General features: G+C 37.9%; 1 protein-coding gene across 1 annotated transcript in view; it reads left to right on the top strand.

The window, feature by feature from the left end:
• LOC108681285 (voltage-dependent calcium channel subunit alpha-2/delta-3) overlaps window positions 1-15,603 on the top strand; it is a 75,045-nt gene that overhangs the window by 11,545 nt on the left and 47,897 nt on the right. Inside the window, exons 3-12 of the mRNA XM_047885279.1 lie at window positions 1,603-1,713; window positions 2,256-2,387; window positions 3,535-3,667; window positions 3,990-4,121; window positions 5,565-5,681; window positions 6,354-6,502; window positions 7,000-7,110; window positions 7,927-7,938; window positions 10,621-10,813; window positions 11,216-11,352. Of these exons, the coding sequence (XP_047741235.1) occupies window positions 1,603-1,713; window positions 2,256-2,387; window positions 3,535-3,667; window positions 3,990-4,121; window positions 5,565-5,681; window positions 6,354-6,502; window positions 7,000-7,110; window positions 7,927-7,938; window positions 10,621-10,813; window positions 11,216-11,352 (1,227 nt within the window). The remainder of the gene's footprint in view (window positions 1-1,602; window positions 1,714-2,255; window positions 2,388-3,534; window positions 3,668-3,989; window positions 4,122-5,564; window positions 5,682-6,353; window positions 6,503-6,999; window positions 7,111-7,926; window positions 7,939-10,620; window positions 10,814-11,215; window positions 11,353-15,603) is intronic.

Here is a 15,603-nt window from a genome sequence, read left to right as displayed (position 1 = left end):
TGAGAACGCGAGGGCGTTTAGTGTCGCTTCAATGGATGAGAACGCGTGGGCGTTTAGTGTCGCTTCAATGGATGAGAACGCGTGGGCGTTTAGTTTCGCTTCAATGGAAGAGAACGCGTGGGCGTTTAGTGTCGCTTCAAATGATGAAAACGCGTGAGCGTTTAGTATCGTCTTAGTGGATGAGAACGCGTGGGCGTTTAGTGTCGTCTTAGTGGATGAGAACGCGTGGGCGTTTAATGTAGTCTCAGTGAATGAGAACGCGTGGGCGTTTAGTGTCGTTCAAAAAGATACTTTTTTCATTGACTTTACAGTGTTAATCCATACATATTAAATACTTTACCAAAACCAACCAGAAAAAGACTGGAAGGTGGTCGTTTTTTTACGCGCACCACTGAAGGGTAAACTCATATTTTAGCTGAATTTTATGAAACAACGAATCACGTCTCCAATATACAGGATTTATCTACACATCTACACATGGCGATACACGTCCAAACCGATTAAACACTTCGCAAGGCAGTTCACCGCTCAATACTCGTTTATAAAATATTCATGTACAACATTCAATCTGCACCGTCCTAATTATCCGCAACTCATGTCCGCATCGCACGATCAATATCACGCCAATACTCCACAATACTCACTCCTAACACTCAACCTACACGACGCCAATACTCCACAATACTCACCCCTAACACTCAGCCTACACGACACCAATACTCCACAATACTCACCCCTAACACTCAACCTACACGACGCCAATACTCCACAATACTCTCCCCTAACACTCAACCTACACGACACCAATACTCCACAATACTCACCCCTAACACTCACCCAACAAGACACCAATACTCCACAATACTCACCCCTAACACTCAACCTACACGACACCAACACTCCACAATACTCCTCCCTAACACTCAACTTACACGACACCAATACTCCACAATACTCCCCCCTAACACTCACCCAACACGACGCCAATACTCCACACCAAACACATGCACATCGTAGGACGCACGACGCAGGCTGCGTGGCAGCGCTAAGGGTCCATAAAGGAAGCCTTTACGGCGCACGGTGCTCGACAGCGGCCGACAACGACATCTTGCGCTCATGACGCGTAATGAGACGAACATAGCGCGAATTATCTCCATAACGCTGCGCATCTTACGCCCGTGCAGGCTGCTTGCAAGCATCATTGCAGTGTGATTAGCTGCGTAATGCAGTAGTGATGGAAAACTTGCTCGGAGAACCATTGCGAACTGCATAGAAGAACCTGGCCCCAGGCGATGGATTTTTTATTTAAGCAAGCAACGCCTCGAAATACTTCGGATGAGCAATTGAAACTATTCTTGGTTCACGTCATTGTGAACACTATATTCGATTTCGCTGTGATTTCTGCCAAACTTTGTGCATTTTGAACAACAAGCGCAACTCTGCAAACAAATTTGCTGTCATTGAAGACAAGAAATTTTAGAACAGAGAAAAATTCATTTTTAGGGAATTCTCTCGAGGAAGAACTATGTCGTGGATTATAAATTCTGGTAGCAGTTAAAATCGTTTATTGCAGTCTTGGACATTTTTCTTGATGTCTTACAGAGGTTCAACGCGAATAATCCTTCGGTGACGAAAATAGATGGAGCCCAACTGGTGAAGGAGATGAGCCAGGACATGAGTAACATGATGGGACACAAGCTGCAGGCTGTTAAGGTGAGTAAGATAGTGAGCACTGTGAATATTTATCCCTCTAATAATTACATTTTTCTTATGTGTATATTATTAATATATTACGAGCTACCCACAGGCTGTGAAGGGCATTTGAAACCTAGAGAGAGATCTAGATTTTAATAGATCTAAGATCTAAAATAGATCTAGATTTCTAGATCTTTTCTGAAATCTAGATTTTAAAGAGATATAGTTTGGGTAGTAACGGAGCTGCGGGAAATGATCTCGTCGTTTAACGTGAGGTACGCATCCTTCCACGGCACATACGACGATCTCTTCGGTGGGTGGTGAATAATTAGAAGTTAAAATTGAAGAGTGGTCGTATATATTAATTATACGTGTTGTTTACAGCGCATCATGAACGTGGCGGAGGAGTGGTCGTATATATTAATTGTAGTGTTGTTTACAGCGCATCATGAACGTGGTGGAGGAGTGGTCGTATATATTAATTGGTCGTGTTGTTTACAGCGCATCATGAACGTGGCGGAGGAGTGGTCGTATATATTAATTGGTCGTGTTGTTTACAGCGCATCATGAACGTGGCGGAAGAGTCATATAAGGACTGGGCCTCGAAGCAGGAAGAGGACCGAGGAAACAACGCTGATCTCGTCTACGCCAATGCAAAGAAGATGAACAAATATTACCCCAAGGATTTTAAAGTACGTATAGTAGACATAATAGCAAGTTCAGCCACTATTTTTGAAATTTGATAGAAATAGTTTACATCAATTTATGGCAATTTTGCATGAGGAAAATGTTGTGGAAGGACCTACATTTCTTAAGCACATAGTTCTTAAAGCAATTAATTTTCAAAGATGAAAGTCGCTCGAAGAGAACACCCACTCATAAGATGATTCCCAGATTATCATTCAGTATTTTTATTTATTATTTCCTTGTGCGAATGCTAAGCGTCATAATCGCACTAACGACTTTAGGGACAAAGGAATCGCACACTGGAACATGTTTGCAATGGAAGTTACTAAAATAACGCAAATTATACGAAAGTAATAATTCAAAATAGAAATCAAAACATATAAAATGCTGAATCGGCACTTGTTGACCAAATTACCTATAACGATTAATATTATTTCATTGCTCACATGTACAAGCTCAGGCTAATAAACAAGTGAAAGTGAAGGTACACAGATTTATTTGGACCGTATATATGTAGAATTAAGATTTAAAAGCAAGGATAGCAAAATTAAAACACTGGTAGAGACAAGAGTTTCAAATTAAAAATTGTAATGATGACTTCTGATGTCCACTGTAAGTAACGAAGATATAATAATAATTTATGCTATTGGACGACTGAAAGTTAACTACCTCAAATTTCAGAAACTTTTTATTGCTCACATCGGGAAATTTCTTGAAATATGAAAAACATTTTATTTCCATTGTTTCATTCAAGAATTCGAACATCAATCGAGTAGTAGGCTTGCATTCACCAAAGCTTCTTACACCGAGAGGCTCGCCCCACGGATGAGACAAGAGATATGATTTAGTTTATTATATTATATTTTATTTGTAATCTGTAAAATCCTTTTTTTTTGGCAAGACTATCAGGTTGAGCTTTATACACTACCCTACTTATACAAGGTAAGCTGTACAAGTACAAGGTAAGCTGTACAAGTACAAGGTAAGCTGTACAAGTGGTAAGCTGTACAAGTACAAGGTAAGCTGTACAAGTACAAGGTAAGCTGTACAAGTGCAGGGTAAGCTGTACAATATTTCTTCTCAAACAAACAGCTTGAGAAGAAATAATAAAAATAAATAATCTACACGCGTTGACTGAGTAATATTTTCCAGGAGCGCGACAAGGCGGGTAAGCTGGTGGAGGGCGGCATGGTCGTGGAGCTTTCCAGCAGTAAACACTTCGACGACCTCCTCATCAACACGTCGCTGTCGTCCATACACGTCCCCACCAACGTCTATGACAGGAGTGAGTTAAATATGTTCCTGAACAATAATTATACCGATAATAATATTGTCTAACACTTATGGGTTGCTTAATTTACTTGTGTGCAGGCTAACTGATATTATAGTGATATGTTTGATTGCGACCCCTTACACCGTAACATTAATTGGAGTGAAGTATTTAGAATACATCGTTAAATATACTAGGAATGCATTGATGAACTTCATTGATGATTAAAAATATATTGAACATTGATTTATTTGCAAAGTTGTAGCTTTTGTTTTATTTGCTCATTTGTTATGACTGCATTCGTACCGTTTTCACTGACAATGTCATATTCGGGCAGGCCCTAAAATTCTGAACGCCATCCGCTGGTCCGAAACCCTGGACCGAACGTTCAGTTCAAACTACGACGTCGACCCCACGCTGCACTGGCAGTACTTCGGCAGCTCCGTGGGATTCCTGCGCCAATATCCTGGTGAGTTTATCACTTATATTTTGTTTACAATATCTAATGAAACAGTAGTCAGGATCTAAAGAAACAGTAGTCAGGATCTAATGAAACAGTATTCAGGATCTAATGAAACAGTAGTCAGGATCTAATGAAACAGTAGTCAGGATCTAATGAAACAGTAGTCAAGATATAAAGAAACGGTAGTCCTACAGGAACTAATGAAATGATAGTCTCAGCAGTTGAGACTATCATTTCATTTTATTTGTTATCATTTCATCATTTAATGCAATGATTGTCTCACAAATTGAATTTGTACTCCCCGCCTCCCCGATAAAGTATCGCTTATCAACGTATGACTTTTTCAATCATACTGCAATTATAATTCGAATGCAGCGGAAGTTTTTTGTTTGGAGCTTTGGTTAAATAATTTGAACCTGAGAACTGTTTTTAATAATTTTTTGGTAATTAATTAATAAATTTGGCCAATAATTACTCTTTCTTCAAGAGAATAGAGAAATAAATAAATACTTTAAGGAAGGCCAAGATTTCCGACGATTTCCAACATTTTATTTTGTTTTGCATTTTTTATCATACATCCTATTTGATTTATGCAATTTACTTCTTTAAATCAAGGAATATTCGAGGATCCTTTGAACGCATTCCAAAGCTTGCTGGGTGCATGCAAGTAGAAAATATATTCTAAGCTAGGGAAATTCATTTGTACCCTAAATGATTGGAAATTACTTTGCCTGCGTCGAATAACCTACTGACAGTAGGTTATTCCGTATATAGTAGGTTATTCCGTCGAATAACCTACTGACAGTAGGTTATTCCGTATATAGTAGGTTATGACCGTGCGTCCTTTGCCTGCGTCGAATACTTCAAACTATCGCCAGTCATGAAATATCCGGTCAAATGACACGAGTTTAGATCTATGAACAAGACACGAAAAGGAAAAGAATCGGCGACAGGCCACATCAGGCCTACACTTCAGCGCCGACATCACTATGCTATGTTATGTTATGAACTGGAGCGGGAACTTCTACATCTAAACATTTTGAGAACTCTGCCAGCGGGCCCTACGGTTCGTGGAAGATTGAAAAGACTAGGGACGAAGTCAGGCGAATATTTATTTATAGATTTGCACAAATTACTTGAAAACGCGAAATTCAATAACACTTAAAAGGAACAGATGACGAAAAACGTACTGGGCACAACAATGGGTATGATTAAGTGGCTATCTACTAGAGTTACACTACATCCGAAGACAGTTCTGCTAGTACATTTTTCTCTGCAGTCGTCTTTCGAGGAGTGCGACGGCTTCAAACTTAGTACACAAAACGAGGCCTATATCTGGCCCGTTACTGTATATCTTTAATGATAGTCACTAAGCATTTTTATTTCAAATGATTATAGACTTGACACTTCGGTTCATTCTTCTGAGTCAAACAACAACGTTTTGTGCAGCCTCCCCTTGGGAGATGGACCGCGACGAGCCTGACCTGTACGACGCCCGTCTTCGCTCCTGGTATATTCAGGCCGCCAACAACCCCAAGGACATGATCATCCTGCTCGACATATCCGGTAAGAAGGGGCATGATCATCCTGCTCGACTTATCCGGTAAGAAGGGGCATGATCATCCTGCTCGACATATCCGGTGAGAAGGGCCTGATCATCCTGCTCGATATTTCTAGTGAGGAAGGGCCTGATCTTCCTGCTCGATATTTCTAGTGAGAAGGGGCATGATCTTCCTGCTCGATATTTCTAGTGAGAAGGGGCATGATCATCCTGCTCGATATTTCTAGTGAGAAGGGGCCTGATCATCCTGCTCGATATTTCCGGTGAGAAGGGGCATGATCATCCTGCTCGATATTTCCGGTGAGAAGGGGCATGATCATCCTGCTCGACATATCCGGTGAGAAGGGGCATGATCATCCTCAACGTATCCGGTGAGGATGAATATATCTTCTGCAAATTAACTCAAATTTGGGGATTCTGGTGAGAATGCACGGCTTAATCGTATCTTATGGAATGGCTATCAGAAAAAAATAGTGACACTAAACGAAGAAGTAATGGTTGAACAGCTAGGCGCCTTCTACATTACTCTACATGATTACAAGTGGAACCAGAACATTGCAAATAATGAAATGTTCACTGTGACGTTCTTCATGGTGTTTTAAAAATCTCTACGGAACACCATATTTAACAAATTTGGAAGAAATATGATAAGTTACGAAATTTGCATTCTGTGGCAGGTTCTATGACGGGCTTGCGTAAGGAGATCGCCAAGCACGTGGTCCTCAACATCCTTGACACCCTCAACGAGAACGACTTCGTCAACATCTTCACCTTCAGCGAGACCACGCGGGAGCTCGTTGGCTGCTTCAATGACACGCTCGTACAGGTCAGCTGTCCGCATTTTCCACTCGACCCACAATATTTTTTCAATAAATAGTTTAAAAACAATGAAAACGTCATGTTAATTCACCATGTTCTCAATGAAATTGTTAGGAAGACCATCTCCACCAAACGACAAAAAATTCACGAATACTAGTATTAGCAACAGAGAAATACTTAATTTTGTGAATTGACGTTCCATAGTTTGTTTATTCAGTACTTTGATTTTTATTTCTTTGGTGTTGATGTGGCACTTCTAAATTTAATACTATATATTTGCTGAGCTTTGAACTGATAATGGAGCTGTTCCAATTGATGCCGAAAAGTTTAGTAAGAGGATACGTTTTACTTATTGGCTTTTTGTACTTCATAAATGCTGTACTTCCTCCATGAATTATTCTACTAAACAAATAGTTATAAATTCCTGTTTTTTGGTCTTTTTAAGCAATTTAAATTCGGTTTAAGTAAGTGCTTGATGTTGTTATTTTTCCTTCTTATGTTCAGGCAAACCTGGAGAACATCGGACAATTCAAGACGGAGCTTGCGAAGATCAAGACAGAGCAGATCGCCAACATCAGCCAGGCGCTCACCCGAGCCTTCGAGCTTCTGGTCTCAGTGAGTTTTGCTGGTGGGATCTTAATATTTCAGCGTGAAACTCTAGAAGCTTATTAACTCAATCTTGGTACTCTTTTTACGAATAACTATTTGATAAAGCTTATCAAATTAAAAAACTTTTCAGAACTATTTCTTGCTCGAAAAGTCTTGCATTGCGAATAATAATTTATTTGCAGTCATAAGGGACTCGTAGTCTCATTAAGTTTGTTAAAATGGAAAATCGTTTTCCATTTATCAAATCCATCCATTCAAACGGTTAAAATAAAATAGGTGGTTTCGTTGATTGGTTTCGTTTTGGAACTTGCAGCCATCAGTCCAGCTAAGAAAATTCTTGAGCCTCCTACTACACGTTTTTAGGAAGAATAACCTTTGCATGTTAAGCGAAAAAAATATTAATAATATTCACCAGCATATATAATGACGCATATGTACTGACACACGTGATCTTTATAGTGACTCAAATTATTTATAAATATTACCTCTGAATGGGACTATCAGAAACGTTAGCAATTTTTTTGTAACAATTTGCGATTTAATTGACGAAACCAGGTGAAATTCTCCAGACTGCTGCCAGCTCCTGATACGCGATCCTCGATTGTGGTGGAGGCAAAGATTTGAGTTAGGCCATGACCTGTGGGCGACATTATGCCCCATCTACTTCTATCATTTCTAACGAAATGGCTACCTTTTTACATAGGGAATAGGTTCAACTATCAAAATTTATCAAATAATTTAATTTTTCCAGCATTATTCGTGAAATATACTTTATTTATATCCCGCCCTACATTTTTAACCGTAATTTTTTCTTCGTTGCAGTTCAATAACAAGGTAAGAATTTTCGGTAAACTGAGACACACGAGAACAGCAGGCGAGTCTTATTGTTGTGATCGTTCATATTTTCGTACAGTCATGTATAAATTTCAAGTCCTAAATTTTACTAATTGCACTTTCATTTACTAATCCAGCACTTAGAGTAATTTTTTCCTTTATGTTTTATTCGCTCGTGAATCCAGAAAGTGTTTCTCGTGCGTCCAATTGCCAGTGAATTTCATTGTACCATGCACTTATGCACCTCCTCTTTGACCTACGGCACTTAATAGCACACTCATCGTGTAGTGTAGTCTGTGAACTCCTGCTGCACTAGAATATCCATAACCATCATATACGAGCCCACTTTATATACAGACGCTGTAATTACTGCTTACATGTTTGAAAAATTTTCATTTATAGGCACGGTTTTAAAGCGACTGCCATCGTAGTGACACGTGGTAAATTTTTCGAGTCGATTCTAGGTTCTCAGTGGAGGATGTTCTTGTACCTAGGGCCTCAGTGGAGAAGGTTCTTAATTGTACTGCGTTCTTGTACTCAGGTACTCAGTGGAGGAGGTTCTTGTACTGTGTTCTTGTACTCAGGTACTCAGTGGAGAGGATTCTTGTACTCTGCGTTCTTGTTCTCAGGTACAGAAACACAAAGAATAAGTACGAGTACATCCTCCCATTACATTCCTGTGCCAGTGCCAACAGCGATGATTGCTTGTCTTGAGTTCACATCCACTAGGTTAATTGCTTCAACGAAAATGCTAAACATGTATAAACTCTACGAGAAATGCGGAATGGCATATATGTCCTGTCGTTTACATTATAATGGCGGTGTGGCATGAATGTCCTCAAGAAAATCATTATCGTTTATTCTTAACGCATATGTTGAAATAATTGGACCAAAGTACAAATAGAAGAAGTAGACTTGATAAGAGATTTTCTAATCAACTGTTTTTAATTGTCGTATAAGAGTGGACATAGCTTCATATTCGGTGATCATAAACTTAATTGGTGAGTATCGTATTTTCCAAATTAACAGCTTTCTAGAAAACAATGGTGAATGATTTTAAATTTTCTGTTAGTGTAAATAAATGATTTGTTGTACAGCTAATAAGTCACTTGTTATGTAGAAATTTGTAATTTCTTATTATAGAATCTGCCCGCAAAAACATTTCATTGCTCATCACAACGCATATGTCTCGTATTTTCCTTAGTAACGCGACCGTAATATCTATTAATCCTTAATTGTAAATAATTAGTTATGTAATTATTCAATTATTTTCACTTAATTTCGAATTGGTATGAAAACCAATTCAATGAGGGTACAAAACAAAACCATCTCGTTTGTACAAAGCAGTGCGTTAACATGTAAACCTCAAACTTCATCGTTTCCAGTTAATTTCTTAATTATCACGTTGAAAAATACAGAACTTGTCTGTAGGGAAGCGTAGTGCGCAATTTGTTATACATTATTGGGAGCTTCGCAAAAAGTGTATAATATAATATGATATGATATAATATAATATAATATAATATAATATAATATAATATAATATAATATAATATAACATAATATAATATAATATAATATAATATACAAGAGATCTCCCATGCGGCAGTTCCCATATATACCATGCATGGAGTACAGCTGTATTGTAGAACAACATGCGCGGTACTCTAAATGGTTTTTAGCAACAAATTTATTCAATTGTGCCAAAAGTATATATAGATAACAGTTGATGCGATGCTCACAATTCGTCCAATGTACCTATTAATTTCGGTTATGTTATGCAAATGCGTATGTTAGTAGCCCTGGCGCCATACTTTCAAAACTCGCTAAGTGAACGTAAGTACTTACGCTCTATTTTCTTGTCTATGATTGGTGGATTTTGCTTGAAAGGCCGTCAATATTATTGGCTAATGAACTTACGATCTCTTAACTTTTTTTGAAAGTATAGGCCCAGATAATAACGAAAAAGAGATGACTTCGGCGTTATATCTAGATATTTTATGACCACTGCAGTTAAATTTAGCCTTCACTAGATGTCTAATTTAGCGTTCACAGAAAATTTGAAATTCTCTGAATGATGCTGAAATTAATGCTGGAACAATGAAATGAATTTATTAAAGTACTACGAGCACTTGTTTTCCCTTCCATTATCGCTTTTTTGTCGGCTCCAGCCTGTGATGTTCTATTGCATCTTTCATACGTAATTTATATCAGCACCGCCTTTCAAGTTCCCGCACAAAATATGTTTATTAATTGTTTATCAGTTACGTTCAATTAAACTTTTCAACTTACTTGTATACCATTTATTGCTTAACATTTTATATATATCCGAAGTAAATCCTGAAAAGGTTTTCAATGCTTGCATTGTCCCATGTTATTCTGTTAAAATTCCCGTTTTTCGAAGCGATTGATTTTCTATGAAAGAGAGTTCCATGAATAATTTATCACATGAAAATCAAGTTATAGTATAATCTTCAACAATTACTTATTCAATATGTTTTCAATTCAATATTAGATTATCATTCGTTTGATTCATCACTGTAACCATCTTGACCACAACTGCAAAGTTCAATAAGATTTATCACAGCTCTTATCAGTTTCCTAGTCAGTTTAGCAATCCTAGTCGATTGCTAAACTCAAAATAAATAAATATCGTAATCACAAGAAACTATTTCGGCACAGTACAACCACCACGGGCTTGGGGCTAAGTGCAACCAGGCGATCATGCTGATCACGGACGGCGCCCCGTACAAACATTACAAGATCTTCGAGGAGTACAACTGGCCTCAGCGGCAAGTGCGCCTCTTCACGTACCTCATCGGCAGGGAAGTCACCGACATCGGCAACCTGTTGTGGATGGCATGCGCTAATAAAGGTGTGATAACGCTGGCTACTAGTTACTTTATAGCTGCTACTAGCTGCTTCATAGCTGCTACTAGCTACTTTATAGCTGCTACTTGATAGCTGGTAATAGCTACTTTATAGCTAGTAGGTAGTAGTAGTAGCTGACAACATAGGTACCTGCAAGAGGCTACTAGAAGTTAACGCTCATGCGATTATCCTAAAAGAGTGCGTTTAGCGTTTGTAAATTTGGCTGGGATCTTTTGAGAAATTTTCACAACCAATCCAAATTCCAGCAGTGGAGGCTAATTCGGGTTACATTGCCAAATACAATTAAAATGTACATGTTGCTCGCGAAATATTTTAAATCAACACGGTCGTTTAAAAGTTTATTCCAACACACATACTCCTACTTTAATTGCGCTGTACGTTCCAGGATATTTCGTGCACGTGTCCACGCTGGCTGAGGTACGAGAGCAGGTGCTGCAGTACATCCCCGTGATCGCCAGACCGCTCGTCATGTACAGACAAGAGCACCCCCACATCTGGACCGGCGTCTATGCCGACGTCGCGGTGAGTTCAAAGTTCATTTATTGTTTCGTCGGCTCAAGAAACGGGGGTAAATTAGGCGTTGAAACATCTCTTAGTGTTGAACTTGGGCTTAGCTGTTGAGAGTTCAAGTTCATTTGTTGTTTCGTCGGCTCAAGAAACGGGGATAAATTAGGCGCTGAAATATGACTTTGTGTTGAATTTGGGCTTAGCTGTTGAGAGTTCAACTTCATTTGTTGCTTCGTCGGCTCAAGAAACGGGGATTAGGCGCTGGAATATCACTTTGTGTTGAACTTGGGCTTAGTTGATTAGAGTACATATTGATTTATTGAATCGTCGCTCAAGAAACGGGGATAAATTAGGCGCTGAAACATAATCTTTGTGTTGAACTTGGGCTTAGTTGTTTAGATTGCAAGGTTCATTTATTGTTTCGCCGGCTCTAGAAATAGGGATAAATTAGGCGCTAAAATATCACTTTGTCTTGAAGTTGGGGGCTTAGCTGATGAGAGTTCAAGTTCATTTATTGTTTCGTCGGCACAAGAAACGGGGATAAATTAGGCGCTGAAACATCTCTTAGTGTTGAACTTGGGCTTAGCTGTTGATACGAGTCAGCATATTGTTTCATCAAGCATTGAAACTCGAGATGAGAACTTGAAGTTTGATATTGGGTTCCGGCACTCAATCGATACACGCAGTGACATGATAAAGCTGGATTACTTATTAGCTAATTTCATTCATTCTGTGGAGTTTTTCCTGTAGCTTTTGCCTCACTTACGAAAATCAAATACCATAAAAATTAAAACCGGTGTCCAGAATACTTTTGAAAATATTGGTCCGTCCATCCTTTGACTGAATTAAGCAAATAATTACGTTGAACAGGTCATCAGTTTGGTGACCGCTCTAGTATTTTGCTACTATACAATGCATATATATTTATTAAAGTCATAATTATACAAAAATATTCTTTGCTGCATTAATTTTATAATGGTTCTTTAGTAAATAGCTGACTTTTGAGTTAGGATTTTTATAATTAACTCTGAGATCGGATTAATTTTACGTAGCGAAACAGTGGAGAGGCAATCATTTTTATGACCTCGCCCCACTAGCCAGTTTTTTCATTGTTAGTTCTTGAGATTTGTTTGGACGATTTTTACGAAATGGAGTACCCTCGAAGGTATTTTACTATTATAGTTGTTTTACAAGATATTTAGACATAGATTGCAAAGAGTTAAAGGTGCATGTGATGTTCCGATTTTGAAAATGATGCAGTATGTACGATGGAGCTCGGTAACCACATTTAATCCAGCTTCCTATGAATAAGCCGGTTTTCTTGAGTTAGATATATGTATTAAAGCCAAAATATTTCAAATATTTATGCTAAATATTCATTCTCCCATACATGATAATTTTTTAGGTATTTTTTAAATTGTGTCACGGCTCGCAAATTTTTTTATTCATGAAAAATGATCATGAAATCAATCGAAACTCGTGGCGAAAAAGGAAATTGATGATGAAGTTAGCCAATGCAAAAATCAAGGGTTACCAGCGAAATATATCCTACACACTGCATTTAGAAAAATAAAATTATTGACCATAGTATTTGTTGAGAAGAAATAGGACAATGTTTTGTGTCCTTCGTTGGAAAGATTGCCTCCAGGAAAGGAATCTTTACCCTTGCAATTTTGAAACATTGGAAATAGTTTTTTTGCATAATGCTGGTTTCCATAGAATGTTTTAAATAGATTTTTGATGTTTTAAATGGCTTAAAATTTATGTTTAGACGAACTTAATAGCGTTTTGGGTGTACTGTAGTTTCGCACACTGATGCCCTCAATTAGGCAGCTTTATTTGAACTAACGCTACCCTCACTTGAGGGCATCCGTGCCCGAACCCTTACCCTTAGATGTGATGTACCGTGGACATGAAGGATAAACTGTGATAGATGAAGTTACAGTTCTTGTTAAGTAGTTCAGTAATCCTGTTTCAGTGGTAGAAATTGTTAGTATAAACACCTAGTGTGGGCTCAAACAATCAATTTCGTTATTTCAGAATTTGATTTTAGTGGTTACAGAATTTCGATGGAATTTGAAGTTCATTGAATGAATCCATTAATGGAATAGAAATTTGAATAGATTAAACACTTGTTCATAAAAGAGATTTTAATTATAACCAAGATAAATTAAAGTGCGCGAATATTTTCGCAGAACAACTCAGGTTTCAAAATCTAATGTTCAAAATATAAATGAATAATCAATGTTCATGTTTTGCATGAATGGATGACGTTGCATGCCTCTTCATTTGTTGGAAATGACACGCTCGCTATGCGCTGTTCATGCCCGTTTTGTCCGTATGAATGACATATTCATGAAACCTGTTGGGACTCTTACAAGCTATATATTATCAAATCTTTTCAAATTCAGGATTAATACTAAGGTCGACTTGCAAAAACTTTCTCATTAAAAATTGGGTGATAAATCTACCGGGTTCAAGTGCAGAGTGGTGGAATTGATAGATTCTATTCTCATCGAAACCGTAGCATGAGTTTTTAATACGGTGCTCCCGTGGGTGAACCGTAATAAAATCGTTAATCTGTCGGTGCTTTGAGTTGCTTCAACACCTCAAAGCGTTATTATCCCGAATTTATTAACCTGATGTAAGCGAAATTTTTAGCTCCGTATTCTGTGCCAAAATTGCAAAGTGCCAAGCTTTTTTTCGTAACCATAAGTCTTTCATGCAATTGATCAATTTGTCTTGTTTCGAATATTGTATTTTCAAACTTTCCGTGTTTATTTTATGTGAAATGGTTGGCTGTCGCGAATGTATTTTATATCATATTAAGAATAACATAACTGTTACCAGGAAGAAAGGTTTTATCTCAAAAATTAGATTTTGATGTATTCCTTTTGAACTTCAACCTGTAGCACGAGGCACGAGGACACGTGGTCACGGTAAGATAAGACCCTGTACCTACCCTACAATGTTCAACACAATAGTACAAGCCAATACCACATCCTAACTTTTTTTATAGTTGCATTTCTCTACATGTGCCAGGCTTTGTCCGCATTCCATCGTTTCCTATGGTATTGCGTAAACTTTATTGCTTATCTTCACATCACAATCGCCTCTACTTGAATTTAATTGATTGCGGTTCATAATAGACGAACTGCTTCATTATAGGCCCTTTCTACTGCACTTTGATCACAAACTCTTTAAAGTTTGCTCCCTCACAACTCCAACTTATTCAAATCTTAACACAGATTATTTTTCACCAGTATTTTTGTATTTCTCCCACAGTTTTATTTTTTACTATAGTAATCCCCTTCTTGTCGACTGCTTTGCAAAAAACCTGCACACTCCAGGAGAATTTTTACCATCGAACGGTGGAACATTGAAAGCATTTTATCAAAGAACTTTTTGGTGCAGAAGAGAGTAAAGAGAATAAAGTCCAGCGCACATGTACATTGATCGCTGGACCACGGAAGTTTTTCTAAATGTGATGCATTGGGAATTTTTTTCATATTATAACGATTTTGATGCCATATTCGGTGTGGCCTCACGAGTAGTTCCCTGCTTGTCATTTCATAGATGTGGTGCATGATATTTAGTATATGTTGCTTCACCTATCAAATTATTTTAGTCTTGATGCCAGAATTTGAAAATGGGTGGTTCTTTCCGTTTAGTCTCGGGTGTCAAAAGCCAATAACTTTTCATTATAGATTTTATGTACGAACATTTTGCTTGTGATCAGTTCTGGAATTATTCAAGATAATGAGACACCCTAGCGTATGAACATTATAGAACCGCTCTGATAAACTCATGAGTATCGTCAATGACTTGTTTCCTGTAAAATAACTCATGTTTCTCTTCATTTGTTCTCTCCTAGAAGCCCTTCAGTCCTCTCAAAATCCTTACGATCGCATCGCGACCCGACAAAGTCTTCTTAGTACGTAGCTGCTAGAGTTCGCTTTCCAACAGATGTAATTTCAACTCCTAACTTTATACAGTATGAGTGCGGTATCGAAAAAATGCTACAGCATTTCTTCATTCAAAAATTGTATATATGGAGTTTGTACAATTAACATTGGCGACTTTTCTGCGTGTGATTTCACTGATTTGTAATTTAACCGATCTCACTCTAAGTTTCCTGTAATTGTTAATTGGTCGTACTTGGCGCAATCAGTTCATTAAAAGAATGCAGTAAGTTCAATAAAGACTGCATATTTATTAATATACCTACTAAACTACTTACTGCAATGCTGCAGCGCTCCGTGGAAA

Source organism: Hyalella azteca, unplaced genomic scaffold (genome assembly GCF_000764305.2).
Source record: "Hyalella azteca isolate HAZT.00-mixed unplaced genomic scaffold, Hazt_2.0.2 contig17485, whole genome shotgun sequence".
Taxonomy (NCBI): domain Eukaryota; kingdom Metazoa; phylum Arthropoda; class Malacostraca; order Amphipoda; family Hyalellidae; genus Hyalella; species Hyalella azteca.
The sequence above is the reverse complement of the archived record's forward strand: the minus strand, read 5'-3'. Positions and strand labels throughout refer to the sequence as shown.